This window comes from Pezoporus occidentalis, unplaced genomic scaffold, assembly GCF_034315485.1.
Source record: "Pezoporus occidentalis ecotype Australia unplaced genomic scaffold, CSIRO_AGI_Poc_V1 ctg110, whole genome shotgun sequence".
In the NCBI taxonomy this organism is placed as follows: Eukaryota; Metazoa; Chordata; class Aves; order Psittaciformes; family Psittacidae; genus Pezoporus; species Pezoporus occidentalis.
This window is the reverse complement of record NW_026912887.1, coordinates 2,013,517-2,040,877: the sequence shown is the minus strand read 5'-3', so window position 1 is coordinate 2,040,877 and position 27,361 is coordinate 2,013,517. Positions and strand designations below refer to the sequence as shown.

Below are 27,361 nucleotides of genomic sequence, written 5' to 3'. Positions count from 1 at the left end.
CTCTGTGTTTACTCACTCAGTGGCTGCGTGCGGCATGAAGAGCCATACCCAGAGCTCACCAGCTCTCCTGGGCTCAGCACCCTTGCTTGCCACCCGGTTAGGGAACTGATTAAGAGATTAACTCACAGTCTCGGGCTCTGTGGGTCCCGATGTGAATGCTTTGATTGCCGCGGAGCAGGGACGGATGCGGGTGAGCGCGCTGCTTCCCATCCTTCTGGCTGAAGCAAGAGGTAATGAGGGGGCTTTTTAGTGTTGGGGTGATTTGGTGTTTGAGTTTTGTGGTGTCTGAGTGTCTTGGCAGTGTTTGGGGTATGGGTCTGCTTGGTGGTATCCTGAATTGAGGTGATGGAGAGCCTGAGCTGGTCCCCAGTGGTGCAGCCCCTCATTTCCCGTTTCTTGGATGACCGCATTGGAGGGTTCTGTTTTTCAACCCAGTGATCCCATGTGCAAAAAGTAAGCTGTGAGCCCAAACGATAAGCTGTGTGCTCATTGCCTTCCCCGTGACAAAGTGCTCTCCCTTTGCTCAGCCCCAAAAAGCTCTTTTTGTGATACCCCTGGTATCACCTCTCCTAGAAGCGTCACTGTCCCAGGTGCCATCAAGCCATCTTGCACACCCAAAACAGAACATGTTCTGGTATTTATGGGTGCTGAGCCAGGCTTTCCCCCAGTGGTAAGGAACTGGGGTGCCTTACAGCCACCTTGGCACCCCAGACCTGCTTTGGCTACCCGAAGAGGCAGCAACTCCTGCATGTTGGGTACTTATTTCCCTGCCCTCACACCTAAAGCAGGCTCTGAATTTGGGACACCTCTTGGTGCTTCATCGGGCACCAGAGCTGCCGATTAAGGGAAATGTGCCACGAGGCAGGTTTGCTTTGCAGGATTAAAAGCAAATAAATATTTATGTGCTATGCAAAGCAGGCCTGATAAGATATGCGTATCATTGGGAATTTGAAGCAGTTTCGGTTTGGGCCTGAGATGAAGGGGTGTGCGTGTCGGAGCGTTATGTGGGTTTAAAGGGATGTTTTTTCTAGTGCTGCACAAAAATAGAGAGGGAAAAACAAGGGTTTTTTTTTTTGTGCTTCTCGGGCTGCTCTGGTTTTGGGTTTCACCATCTCCCTGCATCCCTGTGTATTTAACTGCAGAGATGGAGAAGAGCCAGGGAGAGAGGGCAGCGCAGGCAGCATTTCCTATGCAAATATAATGCTGGCCCCGTTCCTAATATTCACTGTGTTTACACGTAAATGCAAACAACTGTTGACTTAGTTTCAATAGATAATGGGTTTCATAACACAATGGAAATGAGAATTAAGCTGGAATTTAGCAGGGGGAAACATGTGTTTCTGTGCGACCTCGGGCTCCCCCAGCCCCGTTCCTCTGTGCTGCGGCCACGGCAGTGCTGGCACCGTGGGGACTCGGGGCTCGGTGTCCTTCTTGCTGGTGCTGGGGACACCTCTGCTGACTGATTTCCCTTGCTAAACCACCCTGAGATGGGCTGGGTGAGACCAGAGGGCAGGGCTGGTTGGCTGCAGGATGGGTGAGTTGAACTGGTCTACCGGCGAGAGTGCAGAGGGACTGGTGTTCCTCTAAGGTTATAGGGACCGGGGCTGATCCCGGGCCAGTTTTCCCCTGGGAATGAAGGGGCTTGTGTGCTTTGGGGGGTCAGTGCATCAGGGGAAGGGAGATGCTGGGCCAGGCCATTGTGTCAGAGCCTGAGTGCTGTCATTTCCCGGGAGGGAGGAGGTGGCAGCAGCCAGGTCACCTTGTCCTGGAGTGACTCTGAGTGGAAGCATGTGGGAGAAGACCTGGCTGTGCTTTAGGGCCAGCCCAGGGCAGTGCTCCCCCGGGGCCAGCCTGGCCCCTTTGAGTCACGGCTCAAATCGCCAGCTATCAAGAGCTGCTCCCACCACCTCCACCCATGCCTGCTGCCTTCCCCACCCCACCGCACCCCAAATCCTGCTGGGGCCTGAGGCTGCACCCAGCACCACCAGGGACCCCGCTGGGATGCTGCATTGCCCTTACCAGGGGAAGGCACCGATGCACATGGGCAGCTCCCTGCAGGCCAGAGGAGCAGAGGCATCCCTGAGGAATCAGCAATTTGGGACCTGTGGGTGTGTAATCGCTGTCTCTAGGTGTGGGCTTGTCCCCATCCGTCTGTCTGCCTGTCCTTTGCCTGCTGGCTGTTTGCCACTCAGTGCAGGGCTCGTGGTGCTCAGGGCACAGCGCTGAAAGACTGAGCCTGTGTGAATACAGAGAAGGGGAAATTGTGTGATGAGCACCCAAGCTATATTAGACACCGGTGAATCTCCCCGTGAGGGCTGTAGGGATGGTCACACTGGTGGGGACAGCTTGGCTGGAGGTGCATGGCTCTACCATGGTCAGGGGACTGCTGCTGCTCATGGGATACAGGAGCAGCATGGAAGGACCTGGCACTGCAGCCCCATGGTGATGCCATGGCCCAGGGATGCCAGAGCCATCCTTGGCCGGACGTGGTGGCTCCTGGCATGTCGGCTCCAGGGAGGGTGATGCCTCTGCCTGGCTGGGTGGGGGCCCCACAGCACCCGGGGCTGTTTGTGTCTGGCAGCCGCAGTGATGCCGAGCCCTGATAGCACCGAGGTAATGGCGGGGTTTGCATGAGGAACAGCAGGTTTTGGGGATGATGCTGCTGCCAGAGGCTGCACGGGAAGGAAATGGGCAGCCTCCCTCCTCCCCAGCGGCACTGCCTGGCTCCCTGGATGGGTCACACCGGGGTGGGTGCATGCTCAGCTGTACCGATGACTCCTCCGTTGCCGGTGGCGAGTCACCTGTCCATGTGGGATGCCCAATTCCATTGAGGTTGCATGTGACAAGGTGCAGGGACACTGGCTCTTGGCACACATGCTTCCCACTATGGGGCTAGAGCAGAGGGCAAGCACCAGGCAACCCAGGACATGCTCTTGCCTTTCCGACTCATCCCATAAAATAAAATAAGGGAGACGGGTGCAGACAGGAGGGGGAGTTCAGGGCACAGAATGCTCCTGTCTCCAAGCTTCCTTTCATCCCCATAGAAAGCTATTTTACTTTTGTATGGAGTGAGTTTGTGTGGCAGGGAGCCAGGCCTGGGATTAGCAAATAGCCCATCCTGTAACACGGGGAATAGTTGATACTGAGACACCAGTAGCCAGAGAGAAATATTAGAGATGAAATTAAAATGTAATGAGATTAGGTGGTGGCTCTATTGGAGACCTCCTTACGCAGAGGTAATTACCTGGCAGAGCAGAAAGTGGGTGATGAGCAGTGGTGGCTGTTGGCTGGTGTCAGCAGGGAGGGAACGTGGATGGGGCCACCATAGCCCAGCCTGGTTGCTTGGGGAGGTTGGTGCCATCAACAGAAGCTTTGCAACAAAAGCATTGGGGTTGAGTGTGGAGGAGCAAGACGAGGTGCTCACCGACATCTGCTCCAGGGTGGATCATCCTCTGCTGAGCCCCCATTGCCCCCAGCCGGGGTGCTGTGTCTCAGTGTATTTGCAGTTTGGAGATTTTATTTGCTAGATAATTCAGAAATAATAGTGATTATTATTAAAAATAGATTATTGTTGTTATTGTTGTTATTATTACCTAGAGCAGTGCCCAGTTAGACAGACATGGTGGGATGCCAGCTGAGGTGACAGCCAGGAGGGGGCATGGAGAAAGTAACCCTCATACTGGACTATGGGGCCAGTGCTGCAGCACCTGCAGGCATTGTGCACATGGGATTTTTCCATAATTTGGGGGGGGGGGGTGATAGGAAGGAGAAAAAAAAAAGGGAAAACAGCATGTGCTGTATGATGTAAAATCCAAGTTGGGCTCTCGGTGACTCGGTGGAAAACAACAGGCTTTTTATGTTGGCTCTTGGGGTAGGAGGAGAGCAGGCTAGAATAAAGATTTACAGTGTTTGGGAGATTAAAGGCCCTTGGTACATTGTTCAAATACCACGAGATTAGTTTCCAAGGAGACGGATACCAGTTGCCATAGGCACCGGGGGGCCAGGAATTAGGATTGCGATTTTTTATCCTGATCACGCAACCAGGAGCTGAACGCTGCTAAAACTCGGGCTTTAAATAACCCCGGCGTTAGCTACGCGCCACCGAACCCAAGGCTGGAAACCGAATCTCCCTTCCTTCCCCCACCCAGCACCCGTTTGGGTGTGCAGAATTGGACCCGAGTGTCGATAGAGGGGATGCAGGGCTGGGGATCGAGGTCAGTGCAACCCCAAGACCTGCCTTGCAGGTCATCCTGCAGCTCATTTCATCTTGTTTTTCCTCCAGGCAAGGGATTGCCGGCATCTTCTTGCAATCAGCAGCAGTCACGGCAGTGCAGGGGCAGGGGATGTACCGAGGGACAGAATTAGTTGCCTGCTAATTTTGGCTTCCCCTGGCTGCCCGCTTCTGAGAAGTGCAACCGGAGCCCTGGCGCATGGGATGCCGGATCCGTACCCTCCCTGCCCACCTCTCCTTCTAGGAACTGCAAAGCCCTGGGTTCTGTCCATGCTGTGCAGGATGGGGTGCTGAGCACCCCACTGCTGGCTGGGTTTCGGGGCTGGGCATCCTGCTGGGGATGGCATGCAGGACCCCATGCCTGGGTGACTTTGGTCACCTCCATTCTCACTGCCCCCAGCCATCCATGCGGTGCTGCTGGGGGGGAGGATGCGGCTCATCCGCATCCTCTCCCTATGCACAGTGCTCGCAGCATCCTCCCCTGCAATGGTGGGAGCACCCTGCTCAACACTTACCTTTTTCTTTTCGCCCCCTTTTCTGTAATTTCTTTAATAAATGAAGAGGCAGTTGCTGGAAGCAAGAGCTTCTGCGCCTGCCTGCTGTGAGATTGCGGCGTGCAAACTTGTCTGGAGCTGAACGCTGCGCGAGCTGCGATCCCCCCCCAGCAGCCACCGTGATATGAAAGTGTTTATCCTGGGGGAGATGAGATGCAGCTTCTGAAGGGCGCTTGCTCCTGCTCTGTCTCTCTGCGCTAGACAGAAGCCTACTATAACTTTACTGTATTATATTTGTGTGTGCGTTTAGGCCAGGCTTAAAATCAAGGCAGCAACAGAATGCAACGCACTGATTGAGGGGGGGGAGAGAAAGTCCTGCGATGGACACATTCCCCCCACGGGAGCCCCTGGTTTGCTCTTTGCTTCTTTTATAAGTGGGACTAAACCGTGGCAGGCGCCGGATTATCCAGGAATGTGGAGCTGAGGCGGCGATGCCGGTGGATGTGGTGGTGCCGGCGTGTACGTGAGGAGCTTTTCCAGCAGGTGCCCTGGGTTCTGTTGGTAAAATAAAACGGGAGGAGGTGTCCGGTGGTGGGAGCTGGTGCTGCCTGGGACTACCCAGCTGGAAGGAGTAGGGGGGAAATGCAGGGTGTTGGGGAGCTGGCACAGTGGGGATGTGGGGATGAGCGAGTGGGTGGCTTGGACTGTGATGGAGGCTGTTTGCCCCTGGCTCTGTTGCTGTCAGACTTCTGCAGAAAAGCATTGGCTTAAAAAGTAGCAGAAACCAAAAAATAGGGAATCTGTAGATGTGGGGAGAGATGTGGCAGTGGTTGTGGGACAGCGTTTGTATCAGGTTATGGGGCTGGGGGTGCAGCAGCACCCACTTCTGGAGGACGCAGCTGTGTCCTCAGCAGATGCTTTTTTGCAGCGGGTGCATCGGTCCCCCAAAACCCAGAGCCCCATACCTGCCCTGGGAAGGTTGTGCTGTGGGGGCACCTACACGTGGGGCAGGGATTAGGTATTTGGGGGCTTTTGGACATGTTTAGACATTTGAAGGTATTTCTGGGCATTTTGTGAGTGCCCTGGACCACGGTGATTTGCTGTATCACTGGCATCAGTGCCAACCGTGCAGGTCACTGCTAGTGAAGCATCGTTAGTGAAGCCTCTGCACGGGTTGTATGGCTTCAGCCCATGCCAGCTTGGCTGGAAATGATGCAGGCACAGGGTCCAGAGGCTGATGCTGGAGTAGGCATAAGAGATTAGAGTTTAGCCAGGCAACATGGGCAGGTTAAAGCCATCATGCTGGGAGCAAGTTGCCTGCATGGAGCAGGGATCTCCAGCGCTGTGGCCAAAACACAAACACCGGTTATTTGGCAGGCTGTGCTGGGGTGCTCTAAAGCCTGAGATGGCTTCAGTGGCATCCGCTGGCTCTGCTGATACAGGTGTTTGCTTAAGTGATTAGAAGAAAACCACAAGTTGAAACTCAAGCCTGGTCCCTATGCCTGGCTTTCGCCCCACTGTGGTTTATGTGGTTTCCAGGGCTTTTTGTTCAAGTGGCTCCAGCTCACTGGGCACCTTGCTGCTAAAAACTCCCTGACCTCAAAAGTCCTCGAGATGGAAAGGGACAGATAAATACCTTCCAAGTCTCTGTCACTGTCTCATTGGTGAGAGAACCCTTAGTGTGGGTCCTGCCCCAAAGCAATGTCCCCAGTGGGGGCACAGGGAATGGGCCCCTCACTTGGAGGGGGGATGCTATCCCCGCTCTAGCGAGGGACTCATTTTGTCCCTCTGCCTCCTATCAAGGCAACTCCTGATGGATGTTTAATGATAAACAGGGCTAATTTCTTCAATGTCTCCAGGGCTGGTATAATTGTTAAAAATCCCCTTTAAAGGTGCCCTGCTGGAGTAAAGGTGATTCCAGCTGAAATCACTGCTGCCTCGTCATTACCTGCAGGTCATCATTCTGTTCACACGCTGGGGGTGCCTTCCCAGTGGTCCTGGGAAAATGTAGGCAGCGGAATGTGGCACCCAACAATGCTCATCGAGCATTTTGGGTGGCCAAGAAGCCCAAATACCACCTTTGAGAGTTTTCCCACACCCAGCAGTGCTTTCCCATGCTCTAATGTACTCCCAGGCTGTGACACCTCTTCCCAGAATGATAAATGGCCCATAATCCATCTCAATTGTACCTTTAGTATAATATATATAATCTACACTCTGTGTATATTGATATGTATATACATACATTACTACTTTGCTGGAATTGTGGCTGGCTCACTTGGCTTCACCAGCACTACTGAAGTAACAGGCAGAGTTTTCCTGGAAAAATGAATGGGAGGATAATTTCCAGCTACTCCTGTGTGGAGCTGCAGCACCAGCACTATGGTCGTTTTCTTCTTCTTTTCCTTCTTTTTTTCTCCCCAATGTGCTGAACAGTCAAAGCTCTCATTGACTTAAATTCCTGTTCAGCTCCCTAAGCTGGGAGCCAGCCCACGTGGTTGGAAGCTTTATAGACATCCCAACAGTGATGCTGCGATGTCCTTAGAGCAAGAAGGCACCAGTGGTAGCATATGTTTGGGGTTCTGTGTGCTGCTCCCCTGCTTTTGGCCTCTCCCTTGCTGTAGTCACATCTCAGTGATGGTGTGCTCCAGTTTGTCCCCCTTGGATGTAGTTGGTGATTGAAGGGATGAGCTGTTGCACCCACCCGGCACTCATGGTTTTGGGTTGGGGCACGAGCCGTGGATGCTTTGTCTTGCAGTGGTTTTGAGTGGTCTGATGTCCTCGCCAGGTCCTTCTTGTAGGAGGTGCTTCACGTGATGTATATTGGGAGGGTTACATCTTTAAGATACAGTACACCTGCAGGGAAAAAACGAATTGGTGTAAACCAGATATTGGTAGAAAACAGTATTGGTGGCAGTCAGTGTAACAAGAAGCAGATGCAGGATGTCCTTGGTCCCTCCTGGGCATGTGGCTGTTTCCATCTCACAGCATCTCCCACTCTGCACTGGGTTTTGCCCTCGGTAATTCCCAGAAAAGAGGTGGACAGGTTGGATAGGGCTCAGAGCAACCTGCTCTAGTGGAAGACATCCCTGCCCATGGCAGGGGGTTGGATCTGGAAGAGCTTTAAAGTCCCTTCCAATACAAACCATTCTGTGATAAGACAGCAGTGAAGGTCCTTCTTCAAGCATTGCCATGGTAGTGTGGAAACACCAGCTTGGCTTAATGAATAAGTTGCTTCTGGTTGTGGCATGGGGCTGGAAATCACTGTAAGGCTTGAAAGGATGAAGAAGAGGGACAAAAGCTGCCCCATCCTTAAGTCAGCACCAGGAGCTTACAGCACCCATCTTTGCCATGAACCAACCCCCAGCCTAGTGGGCAATGCTGACACCGCACTGTGAGAGCTGCTGGCTCACAGAAATTCATCTCAATTTCTCTTAATTGAACCTGTTTGTAATTTGAGGGAATTAATAACAGTTTTCTGCTTGGACATTTCCTTTGGGAGTTGTCATCGGGCTGAAAGATGTTAATTCTGGGGAGAAGTGCTGCCCAGCAGCAGCATCAGGGTGATGCAGAGGCAATGCTCTTGCTGTGGGTACAGGGTTGGGGATGATGCTGCCATGTCTGCAGGGGTTCAGGAGCCTCTCCGTGTGCCTGTTGTTTCCTTTGCTAAAGCACAGGTGATTCATGAGTGAAACTCCCCCAGGGCTGAATTTCTGATCTTTCCCAGGATTATAGAGTGAGGTGTTGTAAGAGCTGAGAGACGATGGCATCCTGTGCCAGCACCCCTGTCCCCTGCAGGCCTCATCTGGGGGGGGGGGGGGGTAGAAATAAGTAATAATAAAATGAAATAATGATTTTATAACCTGTTTTAGTATCAAGACAATAAAACCAATCTGCAAATGTTTGCTTTGGCCCCACGACAGTGGTGTGGCAGTCCCTGCATCACCCTGCGCCCCTGGGATTGGGACTCAGTGTGCAGAGGTGGGCTGGGGCTGGGGCTGAGCCCCCACTGTGTGAAATCAGCCTCTTGGTGGGAGTTCAGCAGGGCAGGTGTGTGAGGCCCTAAGAAGGGGGGAAGGATGCTCTCACCCATCTTACCCCACTTGCTCCCTGCTGCCGGCCCTAACTGCTATAAGAATGGTTTACCCCAGTTTTCCTACAGATTGCTTTCACTTTGGTTAGACAGACAACTTCAAGCCGTACGTCTTAATTTGATTTGAATAAACCTAGTGCTTGCTGCGAAGTTTTTTCCTTCCCTTTTATTACCCCCTCTTGTAAATCTGCTGTCGCCGCTCTTTGTGACTGCAGATGATTAGGAGCTTTACAGGAATTTTGTGTGTGTCCCCATCCCTTAAAGTCCTCGTGCATGTCTTGAGTCATGTTTTCATTGTGATTTTTTTGTTGTTGTTGTTGAGTGATTTTCCCTTTTCCTTGTTAAACAATGCCAGGTGAGAGGGGTTATTTTTGTCCTGGTCTCCTGCAGAGCAAGGAGCAGGTAGGGAGGGATTGCAGGGACCCTGCCCCACTTCCCACTGATGTTTGCCTTTGGTTCCCCCTCTGGGGCCAGATCGGGCTCATGGCTTTGGTTTTCACAGCCAAGGGAGGAGCATCTCTTCCCAGTAAGTGCTGCTTCCTGTGGGAAGCCTGGCTGAGCAGGTTGGTGCAGCTTGAGCTCTCCAAGGGGCTGCCACCAGCCCCACTGAGGCAGGAACGAGCTCTCAAGAACACGGCCAAAAGGCAATAAGAACATCCATGTCATAGCAGTTATATTTAATAATAATTAGGACACTCAGAAATACATACAGGCACCAAAAAAGGCTGTTTTCCAGGTGAGTGCTTTTGGGGGTTAAGAAGGGAGTGATGCTCCCTGGATGAGCCCTTTCCTGATGGCATTCCCCAGGTGCCCCAGTGTTGTGGCTGCTCAGTGTCCAGGAAGCAGCTCAGGGCCAGTACCAGCACTGCAGGCACCTCAGGGCTCCCTGCCTGCTGCAGCAAAGCACCTCTTGTTCACACAGCATCGATTTAGAGAAGGGATGTTGAGTTCCCCGCACACACAGCTGCTCAGGAGCTCGCACAGGAAACGGTCCTTTGTCCATCCATCCGTCTGCCCATCCATGTGCTGCAGGGCTGGGGCAGGGCAGACCATTTCCTGGTGTTTCTGCAAGCCTTAATGATGGAGGTGCCTGGCAGAGCCCTGTCGGGGTGGCTGTGAATCAATCCCCATCAGTGTGGGGACGTCTGGGGGGCTCTGCCAGGGAGAGGTAGCACCCAGGCTGTGGGACTGTGTGTTCGGTTTCCTGCTTTATTTTCTAAATTGATGCCTAGTTTGGGGTGTCGTTTCCCCCAGTATCATCCTGGGGGAGAAGAGTTGTCTGTTGGCATTGTTGTCACAGGGGAATTTGGGTGGCTGTCAGTGTGGTACAAGTGCTCGCACAGCTATGGCGTTGCCATCCACAAGCACCGCTTGCCTTTTCTCATCAGCTGGTGATGAAGGAAAAACCAGCCTTGAGGTCTCTCCAAGAGCCGTTTCTGAAAGTCAGTCTTTATTGTTTAACAAGGAATTGTCTCTACCTCGTCTCCTTGGTATGCTCACATAAGAGTGAGCTTTTGCGGGGTTGAGGGCACATTCATCAGCCCTCACCCTCTATGTGCTCAGGCACCTGCAGAGAGGCCGGCATGGGGGAAACTTGTCATTTTGGACCAAAATCCAGCATTTCCCAGGTTGCATGAGACAGCTGCTTTGTGTGCGGAGTCCTTCTGCTTGGACACAGGTATGACCCGGGGCAGGAAGGTGACTTTGGGGTTTTGCTGTTGACTTTTAACCCTGGTTCTCAGCAGTGCCGAGCGGCCACGGTTATCGGCTGAGCCGCAAATCAGGTTATGTGCAGGCAGGTTCATTCATATTCCCCGGCTCCTGCCCGTCTGGCCTTGTGAGAGATTCTCCAGCCTCTTTTATCCGCTTGCAAACACATGATTTATGATCCGGTTCGAGTGGCTCCGGCTAATTTGTCACCCTTTATTCGCAGGATTAAAGCCGGGCGGAGTGATGCTGCCCTGTGGATGGAGGGGTGATAGCTGGGAGGGACCATGCTGGGTGCTGGGTAGGGGGTGATGCTCTCTCAGGTGTGGGTGCCCCAGCGTGGCAGTGGGGTGATTTATGCAAGGTGAGCCCCTGCCTCAGTTTCCCCTGCAGCATCAACGTCACCGCGGGCCATGTGTGCACCAGGGCACAGAGACCTGGTGGAGTTGCTGCACACGTGGCATTTTCCCCCTGTTTTGCAGTGAGGGATGGATGTCCTGGGGCTGAGGCCCTTCTTGTGTGGGGGGTCCCTTTGGATTTGCCCAGTCCTGCTCTCACCAACACGGTCCCCCAGGAGCTGCAGGATGGGATGATTTGGTGACCCTCACCATGAGCTGCCACTCTCCCTTGGGGTGAAGGCAGAGCGCCCTGAGGCTTTGGCCAGTTTTGAGGACACCTTTGGGTGCCAGGCTCTCTTCTTGCCCATGGTTTAGTGGGGGAAGCACTAGGACAACCAGCACGGTGTCCTTAGGAGGACACATGCATCACCCCCTGCTCTCTGCTGTGCTCAGGCACAGGCTTGGGCACTCTGTGTCCTCTTCAGTGCCACATCCTCCAGGTTGGCATGGTCACAGCCTGCTCATCATGCAGTCGGTCCAGTGTGTGCCCGTGCAGTGGTGGCATCTCCTCGGGTGAGTCCCGAGGGCAGGGGTGACCTGGCCACTAATGGGACACGCAGCATCAGCTCCCGAGGGCAGAGATGACCTGGCTGCTGCTGGCACACACAGCGTTGGCTCCAGGGTTTGGTTATAGCTTAGCAACATCTGCAAGTACCTGCCTTTAGCAGAGGAGATGTGGGGAACATGGGGCTCAGGCTGGTCCCAGCCTTGGTCCCTTGTGTACCCATACTGTATGCTATGGCATGCGCTGGTAGTAGGGTTGCACTGGTGATGCTCAGCTTTGGCTCCCTGTTAGTAACAGTGATGCATACCTCATTTGTTTTTCTGTTTTCAGGTGAATATGGCCCTGGCAGGGAAGCCTTTAGATGTGACTTTCAGCACCTCCAGAGCTGGCCAGTGGAATATGGTTTTTCCCCAGAAAGACGAAATCATCACCAGCTTAGTGTCTGCCTTAGACTCCATGGTAAGAGGCCAGTGGCATCCCTGTCCTCCTCCCTCCTTTCATCTCCCTTTAGTGGGCTGGCTGGGAGTAGGGCTGAGGCAGAAGGGCTGTCGAGCTGATCCCATTCCCTTGGGAAAGCCCAGGAAGCTCCTGGAGCCAGGAAATAAAAACCCTCTCCCACCCTGACAGCCATAAGGATCATAAAGTCAGCCCAAGTTAATCTCAGAGGTGTATTGTTTTCCCATTAATATTTATGTTGGTATCAACTGAATGTAGGGTGCTTGGTTTTTTTTTTTCCTTGATGTTTTACCAATGTTACCAAGAGCTTTTACACAACGGGAGAACAATGGCTTTTATCTCCGAGAACAAAGAAAATAACTTTCATATCTTTTGACGTAGAATTCCCGGTGGAAACCTTGCCTAAGTCAGCCATGCTTACATAAACAAGATAACTGTCTGGATTAAGTCTTGTGGACCAGAGCTAATCATATTTTTAACTGTGAATGTGATCAAGAAGGGAAAGTGAGTGTGTAGTAACAAATGTCTAATGCAATGCAACGTGCTAAAGAGCCTTGCCTTTTTACAGCCAAGTCATGTTTAATGTATTTATCTTGGATGCGTCTTCTCTACGCAGGTAGGGGTTTTTTCCTCACTATTATTACTAGTTTCCTTCTCTTTGACCATCACACTAAGGAGCAGGTTCCTCAGAGCTGATGCACGCCAAGCAGCTTTGATGATTTATAAACGTGCCATCCCCTACAGCAAATCGTGTTATCGTAGTTTGGCTTCTTAATGAATATACATTATCCTGCAGTCCTTGTTACGTGCTTACACCCAGGCCAGGGGGCCGGGCTGCTCCTGAAATTCAGCCTTTATCCCAGTGCTTCTCCAGTGTCCCCCTGTGCCCACTGAAGCCTGGATGCCCGAGTGTGTGCTAACCCAACCATGAGGCCACATGCGTGTCGCCACATGGGCTTAGGGTTTGGATTTGTTCTGCTTCCAAATCTCACATCCCGTAGATTTTGTATTTAGTTTTGGAGTGTTGGCCTTTTTGATCAAAATACTTCCATTTGCTGCTAGGTTTTTGAGAGGTTTCTTCAAAATACCTGTTTTGGGGGTTGTGATTCAATACCTCCTTCTTGAAGGTGAGCAGGAGGTAAAATGACCCAACATAGAGACTAGTTTAAGCCCACACAAGCCAAGCTCACTGAAGATAGCTCAGTGTGGGGCTGGTACATGGGCTCTGCTCCCTGTCCTGCTCCCTCCCTGGCTACCAGCATCCCCCAGCCCCTCCATGGTGGCAGGCAGTGTGTCTAACAGAGCTGCTTATGGGAACATCCCTGTTTTACCCATTTAAATAGGGACATGGGGATGGCATCTTCGTAGTATCAGTGCTGTAGCAATGGGAATGTAACTCAGGTTGCCAGCACTGTGTAACTATTACAATATAAAGAATAATACTAAAAATGCATATAGATGTGTATTATGTAGAGCAGGAAGTGCACATTACATAAAATGGATTAATGGAGGAAGTCTTTTCCATCTCTTTAATGTTTTGCATAACTGTACAAGAAGAATCATTTGGCTAATCCAGACTTTGACCATATTAGTGTTCTGCAGCTGAAATAAGATTCCCGTGCTCTTTGTTTCATTAGAGCTGGTGGAAAAATACAAATAGTTGTTGGTTGGTTGGTTGGGTTTGGGTTGTTTTTTTTTTTACAGGAATGTTTTCTTTTAAAGAAATGCTAAAAAATATTCACTTTTAGGATAGGAAAAAGTGAAGCGAAATAATGGGTAAATAGTTCTTGTTTTCCAGCAAAGCACCGCTCAGCTGGAGCTGTAAAGTGTTTAGGGGATGTCATAAAACCCGTGAAATTCTGACCCAAACCAGAATATTGCTTTTGGTGGGGGAATCTTTTGATGGGAAGACCAAAATCCCACTGGAAAATGGCACAGGGATGCCACGGGGGGGGGAGGATGCTCGCGCAGCTGCTCTGACCCCGTGCCTCCCGCAGTGCTCGGCGCTCTCCAAGCTGAACGCGGAGGTGGCGTGCATCGCCGTCCATGAGGAGAGCGCCTTCGTGGTGGGCACCGAGAAGGGACGGGTCTTCCTCAGCGCCCACAAGGAGCTGCAGGCCGACTTCCACAAGTTCTGCAGTGAGTATCCCCCAGCAGCGGGCTTCCCCCCCACGCCGGGGTTGGTGTTCCAGTTGTGCCAGCTGGGACCCGCACTGTGCACAGAGGGGTTGTGGTTTGGGGCTCTGCCTGTCTGTGGGGATGAGAGGTGTTTGAAGTGATGGCAGCCCTGCGTGTTGTGATGCTGACACCCAGCTCTCTGCACACATCCATGCCTACTGGCTCCCCAAAACCAGCCTGGGAGCTGAGGGGAAGGTGGTAGCTGTGCTGTGAATCCTAGAATGGTTTGGGTTGGAAGGGACCTTAAAGCTCATCCAGTTCCAACCCCTGCCACGGGCAGGGACACCTTCCACTAGAGCAGGTTGCTCCAAGCCCCTGTGTCCAACCTGGCCTTGAACACTGCCAGGGATGGGGCAGCCACAGCTTCTCTGGGCACCCTATTCCTGACTAGAGACATGCATTTCTTGAGCAGCATCATTCCTGGCTTGCCAGCCGCTGCTTTACCTACTCCATGCAGGAGCTGGGATGGGATCTGGCTTTGGTGGTGCTGGGGACTGTGTGTGCACATGCATGGTGTTGACAGAAACCATACTGGTGCTTAATCCATTGGAGAGATTGCTCGGGAAGGGCTCACTGTAGTGAAAACATCAACGCTGTCCAGCTGCCAGGGCCACTGTCTGCTCAGGTTATTCACTGCACGTGTGTGGGGTGAGCCAGTATGGCTTTGCAGGAGCAGCTCTGCCCCTCTGTTCTGCCCGTGTGGGCAGCTCCCTGCCACCTCCACCTGGAGAGCTGTTAGCTGTCCTGCATGCTGTTTTGCAGGACAGGAAGTGTTTGAAGGATGTTTCCTTCATTCAAAGGTGACTCTGCCTCCCTTTCCCACCTCCCATCAGAGGCATGGAGGTACCCAAGTGGTGAACAGCAGCGGGATGGCCAATGGGAGGAAGCTCCCTCTTGTATATTAAATACCAACTGTGTCTTCTTAGAGCTCACAATATGGATGAGCACCTGCAAATCTCACTTTTAGACATGTATATACATATATAGTGGCTGGGGTCCTACTGCTGTGCTGGGGCAAGGCACCCGACATTAGACCCTGACTCCCCTCTCTTTTGGTTTCATTTACACCTTTGTCAGAATGAAATGGTCACGTCTGGTTGAAAGCACAAAGTCTTAACGATGGGGTTCAGGCGAAGAGACTGATGCTGGAGACAGGGTGAAACGTGATAACTCTGTCTTGAATTATAAATGGCCCAGGCTCAACTCCGCTCCATAAAGCTCTTACAACTGGCACGCAGTGGAAAGCATCCCTGGAAGTGCCTCTGATTTATGGTCTAGCTGCCCCCTTAGAAAGGATCTGAATTAATCTAAAGCAGACATCGCTGGGAGATGTAAGAAGCCTCTTATCTCTCTGGGCGTGCAGACCTCGCTCGAACGCTCTCCTTTATCTGAACCTCTGCCTCAGCCTTTCCTGGTGCATGGGGTACTTGACAGTGATCAGGATTAATGTCAATGGAGGAGAGTTAGTGCCCGGCTGAGAGGGAGAGTCAGTCGTAGGAGGATGTGGATGCAGATGCTTTGCACCACCTTGGTCAAACACCCCAGAATAGTTTTCCAGGGCCCGTTTCCCTGTGCTGTGGGAGGCCTGCGGAGCTGTCCAGGGGTTGTGTGGTGTTGGGTGGCTGTCCCCTTTCTTATGTCTAGTTCTGGGGTATTCTGGGTGGCTCTGGCTCCCATCCCCATGATGCCCCAGCCATGGGCTGTTTCCACAGGAGGGATCCACAAGCTCCTACTTGCTTGCCAGGCAGCATCCAGGGCTGATCACCAGCAGAAGCCTGTCGAGGATGATGAAGGAATTAGTCCTTCGCCACCAAAAATCCCTTGTGAATTGCTTTGGATAGAACAGCAGTAATGCACTTGTAGTGTTTAATTTTCTGTGCGTTTAGAGATGCAAGGAAGTCATTGCCGAAGATATGCTTTATTTGAGGTTTAATGGGGGAAATTAGCAGGAAATAGCTGGTATTACCAGGCTACGTGATGCTGAAGGGTAAAAAAGCCTCTGAGAAAGGCGGATTTTCTTTTCCTGAGAGATTGAAGGCTAAGCAGATTGAAACCAGAGAAAAGAAATGTGCTGCCCAATTAATCACAACAGTTTCAGTTCAGCTAAATGGGTAAAACCAGGGAAGGGGGGGGCACACATAGGATCACCAACCCCATGATGGGGTGACTGCCTATCCCACCACCTTCCCCTGCATGTCTGGAGCTGTCTGGGGTTGTGGCACTATCCTAGCTGGGGGACTGGGGTGGGTGGGAGACCTGGGACACCCACATGCCTGGTGCCAATGGAACCCTGTCTTGCCTGGGGTTTGGTGGGCTGGGATGCATTCAGCCCTGGCTAAACGTGATGTAACCTGGCCAGTGGGTTTGATTATTTCACAGCCACTCAGAAGCATGAGTGGCATCACCCATGAGCCCTCTTCTCATTGCAGCATCTTCTGGTTTCTCCTCTCCCCCCCACAGGAGTCCAGCAGAAGAAGGAGCAGGACGCAGAGGTGCAGAAGAAGGCAAAGGAGTGCGGGCGAAGCGTGCTCAGGGTCTCCCCGGACCAGGGATCAGACGTGTACCTCCTCAGGAAGATGGTAGAGGAAGTGTTTGATGTGCTTTATAGTAAGGACCTTCACGCTTCCATTTGGGGATTTGGATTGCCCCTGGGGCTCTGCCCGGCGCCGCTGTCGGATGCGGCTTTTGGCCCCAGCCTGGTTCCCTGGCAGTGGAGCAGGCGCCTGGCAGCGCAGTGTGGTGGGACATGCTCCTGCGTAGGGTTAGCACTGTGTTGAGATGGGATCTGGCCACTGCTGCTTCACTTCCCAGTGCCCCAAACTTGGGCAAAACCAATCCCTGTGCTGGGGGAAGGAATCTCTGCCATGGCTTGAGGGAGATTTTTCAAGCACACCTTTCTGCCTGACGCCGTGTCTGCAGCACCTCTTTCACAAGCGCTGCTGGGGCTCTGCACTCGCTCATTCCTTTCCCTGGCAAGTCTATTTAAAAGGAAAAAAGATGATTTTTCTAGCAGGCGGTCCCAGCTCCAAGAGACGAGCTGGTGCTGTTCCAGCACATGCATCATCCCCAGCAATAAAGCTTCTGCAATTAAAATGTAGATGACCATATGGCTGTTGATATGTAACCCAGTGGGTTGCAGAGCTCCCTCCAGGCCCAATCTGCAGAGGCTCGAGCCACAGCAGCTCCTGCTTCTCAGTCAGGAGGTCTTCATGGAGTGGCTGGAGGTAGTGGCCGTGGTCCCAGGTCATCCCCCAGCAGCACCTCTAGGGCTGTGCTGGTCTGAGTAGGAAAAGCAAAGTGGGGTTGTGAAAATGGCCCCAATATTCCCCCATAACGCTCAGTGGGTTGCATTAGCCCAGCATGATGCTCTGGGGGAGTTCAGGCTGTGTGGCTGGACCAGCTTTCCTGGGAGAAGCTCCGCATCACCATTTGGGATTTGGGGCGTGCTGCCGAGCCTTTCTGGGGCTATGCAGGTCTCCTTTATCCTGAAGCCTAGGTGTTGCCCCTATTTGTGTGCAGGGTTTGGGAATGGGCACTTCCTCACAATGGGAGTGGGATAATGAATGCTCCCACCCCTGCCCTGTGCTCGCAGGCAGGATTTGCTGCTGCTGGCTGATGTTTAGCGCTTGCTTCACCAGCACCTGGCATGGGCTTCGCAGATAGAAGAGGGAGATGGCATCCCTTCCCCAGGGACAGACAGTTGCTGAGGTTTTCTGAAACCACTTAAAGGGCTTGGAAGCAATATTCCTGTTAATGGGGGTTATCACATCCTCTCTCTGCCTTTGAAAGACTGGACCCGAGTGGGAAGGAAGGAGCAATGCAGAAGAGCCAAGGGAATGCGGTAGGGAGGCCGTTTCGGAGGTTTTGCAGGCCTCTTGGGAGCATGAATTATTCATATATGACATACCATAAATGTATAACTGCATAGAAAAGCTTGTTCAGGGTGCATCTGTGCAGGTGGAGGAGGCAGGCGGGCCATCTGTTGGGATGAGTTTGTGATGCTCTTTACCTTGTCAAGGTGCACGGACGTATGTGGGGACAATCTGGCCTGGTCCCCAGTCCAGGGCAGCCAGCACTGCCATAGCAGGAGGAGGTCGGGCATCCCTGGGCCAGTGCCTTTTGGCCTGGCATTGGGTGTAATTCTGTCACTGGGTGTGACTCTGCCTTTGCTGCTGATTCAGTAGGATCAGCCGTTTCCGTCCCTGAGCTGCTCCATGGCAAAACCCACTGGGTGGACGCTCCCCTTCTCGCATGTCCGCTGGGAAAGAGCCTCTCTCTTTGTTGAAATACCGCAGGAGATAATAGGTGCCCCAGGGCGATTCTGTTTCCAACAGCGAGAGAACTGTCTGAAATTAAGAGTTATCTTTCCTGTGCTTTTTTGGGGGGTGTTATCCTTTCAGTCGCCTCCCATCAACAGGGATTGGAAACAAAAAATCTTAGCAAATGCTCAGTCAAAAAGCTCGCGTATTCCCTCCAGAGCCTGGTAATCTCCACACCAACAGGATGACTGATTACTACTGGCTTCTATTAAACAGGCATTAGTGATGATTATTGTCTCTCTTTCGCTAAACCGTGAGGCTGTGCATGGCAGCGCAGGGCTTGGTGAAGGTCACTTTGACAGTAACACATTCCCCATAAAAATATGTTTGGGGAGTTATTGAGTGTTGGGTTGATAAAGAGCCACTGTTGGGCATCAGGAGCATTTTCCCATCACAAAGAGGAGGTCATGGAGGGAGGTGGAAGGCAGCTAGAGCTGGTGCCTCGGGGCAGGGAAACCATCAGCTTGTAGAAAGTGTACTCATGGTGTTGTGGTTCAAAGGTTCGTTTGGAAACTTCTGTTATTGGCTTAATTAAAATGGTTTCCATCCCGCTTATAAGGAACCTTGATGGCTCGTGGAAGTTGCACGTTGTTAGTTATCACGCGTTCCTTCAAAGAACATATTGAAGGAATCACTTTTAATAAGGACTTGCTGACAGCATCACAAGATTTCCAGGGTTTGAGTAAGTTCTTTTGGTGTTTGGTTTTTAAAGAAGAGAGAAAAAAGGTTTTAAGGAAAATCAACAATATGAAATCCTACTGCTATTTAAATGTTCCATGGTCTCCTCTGCCTGCCCCTCAACCTTGGAAACAAAGGCGCAGATACATTGCCATGTGGCCAGATGTTCTGCATCTGGACGCTGCTTTGCCAGACAGGTTGCATTCCTTCATGGCTGTTGCTTCTTGCTTCGTGCTTTCAGCGCCAGGTTTATTGGTTGCAGTGACTTGGGTTGGTTTCCAAAGTAATTTTTCCACAGAGAGCTGGTTTTCCTATGGAGTCTTGCCTGGAGAGCGCTGTAAGCATCTCCAGTTTGGGCATATGTGGGCTCTTTAGCTGGTTTAGAAAACCTCTCTATAGCTGTGATGCTTCCTGGTTCTCTTCTGTTGCTAGGGAAGGGGAAATAGCGTGTTCCTAGCTCCCTGGGGAGATTTTGGTGTCAGACGTACAACAGAACCACAAGGGGACTCTGTGGCCATTCATCAAGGGGAGCTGGTGAGATATCTGGGCTGCTGGAGGTGATTGTGCCTCAATACTATGCGTATTGATATTCCTGCTGCCTGTGAACAGTGGGATGGAGGGAGACTGCTGGGTTGTGTTTTTTTTTTCCCTTGTCTTTCAAAGTGCACTGATGCTGCCTGACAGCAACAGCAGTCGAAATACTTTCCATTCTTCCAGGAGGTAGAATAAGAAAACCAACCGAAAATGAGGTTCCCAGAGTATCTCACTAAACATGAGATAAAAATCAGTGCGAGCCCTTCAGCCTCCTTTGTCAGCTCTCAGCTCCCTCCTGGCGTGCCAGCAACCACATCCTTCACTGGTACGTGGGGTGGGCTTGTGCCAGGTGACCCCAACTGAGGATTTTACTGTGCAACCCGAAGGATGAGACATCTGCTTATTGGGTTTTGTGAGCTTCTTATTAATTAGCTCTTTTAGAAAGGGCTTGTAGGGCCTTGCATGATGAGTGCAGAGGTAGGAACAGGTTTTCTTCCCATAACATGTCTGTTGGTATCTCTTGCTCCTGCATTTACTCCTCCAGCCCGGCTCAGCCCTGGTTGGGGTCACAGGGTGTCCGTCAGTGTGTAATGCTGTCCCCTCCTCAGGTGAAGCTGTGGGGAAGAGCAGCGTGGTCCCTTTGCCCTACGAGAGGTTCCTGAAAGAGCCGGGCTCGCTGGTGGTGGTTGGTTTGCCTGAGGGGATCAGCTTCAAGAAACCCATGGAGTATGATGTGAAGTCCCTGATGGCCATCCTGGAGCACAGCCACAGCATCCGCTTCAGGCTAAAAAGGTTATTTTGGGGGTCCCCAAGGGGTGGGAGGGCAGCGAGCCCTTGGGATGGCAGAGATTTTGAGTGGAGCAGGCAGGAGGGTCCTTCCCATGTCCCATCTTCTTCTCCCAGACCCAGAAACCTGGGTCCCGCTGTGCCAAAGCCAGCCTTGCATAGAGGTTTATCAGTGTCGGGTGGCTCGAGACCATTTCGGACTTGTTCCTATAATAAGAGCACATAAACGTGCCCATTAACCACAGCACTTTACGTGTCTCTGCCAAAATTTCCGCTGCGGTAAGCTAAGTGCTTTTCTGTCTCCAGAGGGGTTTCCAGTGTAAATGCTGCAAGCTTCTTCTCAGGCTGAGATGGGTTTTTTAACACCAGGCAAGGAAGGAGGCAGGGGAACACAGTGGGGCCATCTCCCCATTTTGGCCATGTTTTCACAAGGGACTCATCAGGTTTTGGGTGCTTTCCCCCTGCATTTGCCTGGCTGGCAGCACCTTGGATCCATTCAGAGAAATGCTGAGCGCTACCAAATACCTTCTCTGAAGACTCGGCACTTGTGGAAAATGAGGCTGAGACAGCTAAAAGTAGGACACAGAATCTGAGCCGTCTGTGAGCTCACGGCCGCCTGTCTCATGTGAAGCATGCGAGCTTCCTCAGTCCAAAGCTCATCGCTGGGCTGACTGAGGTCCCCTTGAACATACCCTGGGTCCTGGGGGCTGGATCAGGCAATCGAGTCAAGTAGTGATCACGTAAATCATTTTACTCCTTAAACTCACTGGGCTGTGGGGCTAGGCAGCTTTGCTTTAGGTAATATAAACGCTTTGAACCATAAGACCAACCTGCTCCATTTAAAGAAGACAAAAAAGGTCCAGATGCCTGAAGAAGCTCAAGAGGTTGGATGATGGCTGTCATTTCTAAAACAGAGAGCTTGGCAGTGCAGCGTGTTCCACCCTCCTTATCATAGAACGGTTTGGGTTAGAAAGGACCTTAAGGTCATCCAGTTCCAACCCCCTGCCATGGGATAGGACACCTCACACTAGACCATGTTGCTCAACCTGGCCTTGTCCTTCCCTCTGTACACCCTTGCTTGTCCATGCTTATCAGTGCCATGAACCCAAACGAACCTATTTTTTCCCTTCCTTTTCTCCCTTCCATCCCCTCAGGCCGGTGGATGAGCCCAGCCGAGACCCAAACCCCAGCGTCGAGTTGAGTTGTACCTCCCTCACCCCTAAGGGTGGACGAGACTCTGGTGCCAACGGCCCCGTGGCCAAATCCTGCAGCCAGGACAGCGTCACTGTCACCAACTTATTGTACGGCGTCTCGGTGCCCACCCAGATGGCCGTAGACATAAAGCAAGAGGTGTCATCCGGGCCGAGCGCGGCCGGCGAGGCGCTGCTGCCCAGGCCCGCGGGAGAGCTGAAGGTGCCTTCCTCACAGGAGTACAGCGACTGCTGTGGTAATAGCCTGGAGTTTGCTCTCAGACGAGGGCACCCCCCCGGCGCTGACAGGGTGTTTTGGGGGTCCTCGGATGAAAGTCGGTGGCAAAGCTTTGGCCCGTATGGAGATGAGCGGATCCCAGCCCTTCCCTGGGTGCCTGTACGGTGCCGATGGGATGCACCTCCATTCTTGCCCTGGAATGCTGGGTGCTGCGCCATGAGGCTGGAAGGGGAAATGATCATGGTAGGGGTTCAATCTGGCCATGACCCCACCGGGTTGTCACAAGGCAGGGGGCATGGAGGAGAGCCAGAAGGGTCAAGTCAGCGTCACCGGCGGGGGGCAGCACGCAGGGTGTTGTTTGGGTGCCCAAAGCATCGGTTGGGGTCTCATCAGCCCTTTCTCCTTGTCTCACCTCTTGTCCAGGACAGAAATCGTCGGTCTCTGGAGGTCCCCTCATCCAGAACGTGCATTCATCCAAGCGCATCCTCTTCTCCATCGTCCACGACAAGACAGGTCCGTGTCCCACTCTGATGTTGGAGGTGACCAGCAGCCACCTCTTAGGCATAGGGTTCACCCTGGCCCAGTCTCTCCCCATGCTCTGCAGGAACCTGGCAGTTCTGGAAATGCTGCTGTGGGGGATCTTTTCCCTTTACTTGCTGCAACATCTCGGCATCGCAGCCAAGACCTTCTTCCTTGCTTGGCTCCGTCCCTGCCATCTTCACGGTGCTTGGTCCTCAGGCACTGCTGCCTGGCTGGGAAATCCCATCCCTGCTTCATGCACAAGGAGCTCGGGCACAGCTTGGGGTGAGGCCATTGAGCCCGAGCTGCAAACAGCAAATACCCACTGAAAGCTTGGAGTTAGTTCGAAATAAGTGAAACCCACCAGCCCCAGTGTGATTCTGCAGCAGTGCCTGGAGGGATCAGCAGTGGGGAGCAGACTGTGCCATTCCCCCACCTCCACCCCGCCAAAAGGAAATGCAGCCTAAAAATGTTGGCATTTTTACATCAAAACCCTTGCCTGCCTGCATCAAAAAGAAGAAAAAGCATGGGTGGGGAAGCTGGGAAAAAGTAAGAGATGAAAAAAGCTCCTCTGTGAAACGGCCATGCCTTTGAAAGGTGAATTTCAGGCTGAGCTTGCTCTGTCCCAGAGGGTCTTTCATTTTGGGGTTGAGAAGTTTTATGGGATCATTCCTTAGGAATCTGCTTTGCGCATGGATGGCTGCAAGGGAGGTTGCTTGGGGCTGGGGAACCCCAGACCTTCTCTGCCTGCCTGGCAAAATCCACTCAGGAAGAGGAAAAGCATTATTTTTGGAGCAGCAAAGTCTTGTTCCTGCTTCCCAGCGCTTCGCGAGAGAAAAGTACATCTGCTGTGTACAAACCATATGGAAGTTCCTTATTTCTTGTATTTTGTTTTGATAGATAAGTGGGACAGTTTTATAAAAGAAACTGAAGATATCAACACCCTTAGGGAGTGCGTGCAAATTCTGTTTAACAGCAGATATGGTGAGTAGGAGTTAATATCCCATTATGCATCTGCAGCGCTTGTGGTTTGCATATCATTATATAGCAATCATTTTTGTTCCCTAACACAGCAGCAGAAGCCATATGCTAGAGCTCCCTTCTCTTCCCAACACATTTAGCTCAGCAGCTCCCAGGCTCTGGGTGTCTGATGAAGGTTATGTCAATATTTCCATTCAGAGCCCCCCCCCCCGTCAAGGAATTTATAGCTGGGCTGTAAAGCAGCCCTGGTTTGAAGTGTGGAAGGCCGGATCAGAGCACCCGGGCACCACCGGTGCTTGCAGGCAAGAGGGAGCAGTGGGATGCAGCCATTTTCAACTCACATGGCAGGGGACAAAAAGAAGGTTATCGTGATTGCAGCTGCTTCTTTCCCACCTGCATGGCTTATGTGTGTCGATGGTGCTCTCCTTGCTGTGGGCAGTGCTTTTGGGTTAGTTCCTGGGTGTTTGGGCAGCTTGGGAATGGGCTGATGGGCTGAGTTTGTCACCTGTACTATCCCCATCAGGCTGTCTAATTCATGAGGTATTAACAGGTTACAGATGAGCCTTATAACTTAAAACCTGTGTATGTGCTGTGCAACTTGTGGGTTATAGATGGGCTATAGATGAGCTCTGTAACTTATAATCTACGTATGTGCTATGCAACTTGTGAGCTCAGGAACCTGCGGCACTCACAGGGAGGTTGGAGTGGGCCATGGGCCACTGCAGCCCCAGCTTGAACAACACTGGGTGCATTTGGAGGTTTTGGAGGACACCATTTGCTGCTGTGCTGTCTCCCTGTTGTCCCATCTCTATCTCCATTGTCTCCCCATTGCCTCATCCAAGGCCAGGTTGGATGGGGCTTTGAGCAGCCTGGCCTAGGGGAAGGTGTCCCTGCCCAAGGTAGGGGGTTAGAACTACTTGAGCTTTGAGGCTCCTTCCAACACAAACCATTCTATGATTCATTCTGTGAACTGCTCCTGGGGCTCCCCTTCTGCGACAAGCAAAGAAGAGGACAGGAGGCACTCGCCCTGCTCAAGTTCAAGCCTTTATACCTCTATTTCATCATCTGTAGAAAGCAAAGCGTGCATTTAAGTGAAAACCATGGGTTCCCCTTTCAGCCGAAGCCTTGGGGTTAGACCACATGGTCCCTGTCCCGTACCGGAAGATCGCCTGTGACCCCGAGGTGGTGGAGATCATCGGCATCCCGGACAAAATACCCTTCAAAAGACCTTGCACCTACGGCGTCCCCAAACTCAAGCGGATACTGGAGGAGAGGCACAACATCCATTTTGTCATCAAAAGGTGGGTGGCGAGGAAGGCAGGGGAGGAGAGTGCACGGCCTCGAGGGGATCGGGGGTTTAAGCTGTTCTCTCCATCATCACAGGGTTGGTTTTGACCCTCATTTTACCCTCTTTATGGGAAAGAGCTAGAGTTGTTCAGCTCTTTTTCTCCCCAGAAACTTCTGTTTTCCATCCCTCTCTCCTTGTTTGTGAGCATGTGGCAGGGCCGGCCATGCTACAGCCACCCACCGAGCCCCGTCACCCTGTTGTAAGTCCATACAGACATTCCCAGTGCCACCCAAGCATTTCAGGTGGTAATGGGACCTCTGATCATGGCACAGTGGCATTTGGTGAATGAGAGCGCTGCCTCTGGGTGGGAGGAGGAGCATCCATATTCACAATGCACAGGGATTCTCCTCCATGTTTTGTGGTGACCACTTATGGGCATCCTGTGTGTCTGATGATGAGGATGTGTTGCCTACAAGCAGGGTGTTGTGTCTTAGTGTCTGCATTTGCGTTGGAGTAGGAGGAATGGATGCTCTCCTGGTTATCTCTGTGCTGTGCAGCTCCTCTTTGCTTCTCTGTCAGGAAAATCTGCTTTATAACATATTAATTCAGTCCCTGCCTGTACAGCACTTGTGTTATTCTCCTGCTAGAGGTGTGAAACCGCAGTGCAGAAAAACCCCAGCTAAGGCTCACACGAGGGCTGAAATACTGACATCAACAGGACTCAGGCATCCTACGAGGAATTACCTTTCCTGATGTCAGCTGCTGGAGGAGCCACTTTGGCCTGTGCCAGACTGGATCAGGCACCAGGATGTGGCCCTGACACACTTCGCTCCCATGAGCAAAGCTGTGTGTGACACTAAAATAGGATATTCAGGAGATGGGTGACAGCCAGTCAATGGTCTGTGTCCTGAAGCGAAGGTCCAGCAACAGCTACTTCAGTCCTACTGTCTCTTTTGGTAAAGCCAACCTATCACGCTGCATTTAATAATTAAATTAAGAGAATGACTTAGAAGCAGATTTAAAGGTGTTTTAGTTGAAAAGCTGCAAGGTTGCTTGGTTGCACAACAAGCTATAAGGCTTTTTTCAGCTGAAAAATTCATTCCCTTTTTTTTTAGAGAATGAGTAAAATTACAATTTTGACTTGGTTTAATGTTGTTCATTAATAAAACCTAAATTTCAGCCATTAAAAGCACCTATTTCTAATCCCTTTTTCCCCCTTTCTTCCTAGGATGTTTGACGAGAGAATTTTTACAGGTACGTCCACCACATCCTTTGATTTATTGCCCACCAAATTGAAAGATTATCCAGAGAAGCAGACTTGAAATAATGTCATCTCTGAGCATCAAAAGTGCAAGACACATGCAATTACACTCGATGAGGAGAAGCCTTGTTTGTGCCCTACACCCAGGCGTGCTGAGATTGCCTTTGCCTGGGGTCAGTGCACGCACAGTGAACCCCTTAAGTAGTGTTTTGAGGGTTAAGGCAACAGTTCCCTGGCTCCCTGTGCCAGGCAGAGCTGCAGCTACAAGCAGCACGCAGCATGTTTCTATGCTTGCAGGAGGAGCTAAAATTGCTGCTCACTGGTAAATCTTTCTGCTTTTTGGCTGGGAAGTGCTAGCATCATCCAGCCGCTGACTGTTTTTAACAGAGAAACGACACAAATCCAGTGACAAAACCCCAGGGAGGCAGTTTCTTTGGCTTTCTTTGCCCTGTGTTTTTACTCCTTTTGGTTTGTGCTGGAGAAACCAGGCCAACTGCTTCTTGGCAAACAGAGACATGAACTGATGCCCCCATCCCACCACCTTGATACCTGTCTGAAACACGGCACTGTACCTGAATTTGTCACTTCCCAGCCCCGCTCCCAGATTGCCTGGGCTTGGCTGGTGAGTAAAGATGTGTTTTGGGTGGCTGTTTGGGGTTTTTCTCCCAAGCCACCAACCCCACACATTGGCAGCTTTCCGGACACCTCCTCAAATATCTCCACCAGCCAGATTAACCTCTGTGGCCTCATGGCTGCCCCAAACCCAAAGATGCTCCTTGGGGATGATGCCCCAGAGACACCCAAAGGGGACCTCCCGCATCACGCCTCCGTAGGGGGGATTTCTTTGTGTCTCTATTCCCATTAATGACTCTCTTTCTCAAGAAAAGGATTTCTTTAAGCTCTTCCCCAAGGGATGAACTGCTGAACTGTGTTTTGGGATGCTTGTGTTTTCCTTGTAAATCCATCATGGTCGCATGGTATCCATGGGCAGGCATCGCACACATCTGTGCTGCAAGCTTGGGGGTTACATGGCAGGGAGGTGCAGGTGGAAATGAGGAGATGAGGAAGCAAACCCAGCAGGACTGGGGTGGATGGTGGTTCCCCCTCCCCTGCATGATCCCTGCAGGGCTACCAGAAGCAAAACACATTAAACCTGTGTTTTTGTGATTCGTGTCAGCACATCTGACTGTGCAGGGGGGAGGAAAAAGCATCTGCTGACTCAGGAGGTGCTGTTTCTGCAAAGACACTGTTTTCTGAGCAGAGCTGTATTTTAAGTTGCCAACTGCAAAGTATCCCAAAGCTTCCCTGTACAGTTTTGCTCACCCTTTAATTAAAATACCCACCACTGCTAGGAAACCTATTTTTGCTACTCCCCTGGGTAGCAGCTTCAGGCAGGCTTTGCTGCTGCAAGAACAAGATTTGGTCCATAGAAAGCACAAATTAAAAGGAGCCTTTTGGACTTTTGGTAGATAAAGTGTCTTTAAGGCTCTATATTGGTGCTGCTC

The 27,361-nt window shown here is 51.7% G+C and overlaps 1 protein-coding gene across 6 annotated transcripts in view; it reads left to right on the top strand.

Moving 5' to 3' along the window:
* The window catches only part of GTF2IRD1 (GTF2I repeat domain containing 1), a 63,348-nt gene that overhangs the window by 10,339 nt on the left and 25,648 nt on the right, over positions 1-27,361 (top strand). For 5 of the 6 annotated variants that reach the window (XM_062632189.1, XM_062632180.1, XM_062632154.1 and 2 more), the window contains exons 2-10: positions 11,759-11,887; positions 13,882-14,023; positions 16,523-16,669; positions 20,202-20,385; positions 21,534-21,826; positions 22,231-22,320; positions 23,227-23,310; positions 24,425-24,608; positions 25,824-25,849. In XM_062632189.1, the coding sequence (XP_062488173.1) occupies positions 11,765-11,887; positions 13,882-14,023; positions 16,523-16,669; positions 20,202-20,385; positions 21,534-21,826; positions 22,231-22,320; positions 23,227-23,310; positions 24,425-24,608; positions 25,824-25,849 (1,273 nt within the window). In that variant the 5' untranslated portion in view covers positions 11,759-11,764. The remainder of the gene's footprint in view (positions 1-11,758; positions 11,888-13,881; positions 14,024-16,522; positions 16,670-20,201; positions 20,386-21,533; positions 21,827-22,230; positions 22,321-23,226; positions 23,311-24,424; positions 24,609-25,823; positions 25,850-27,361) is intronic. The other variant, XM_062632170.1, reaches the window with a different exon arrangement.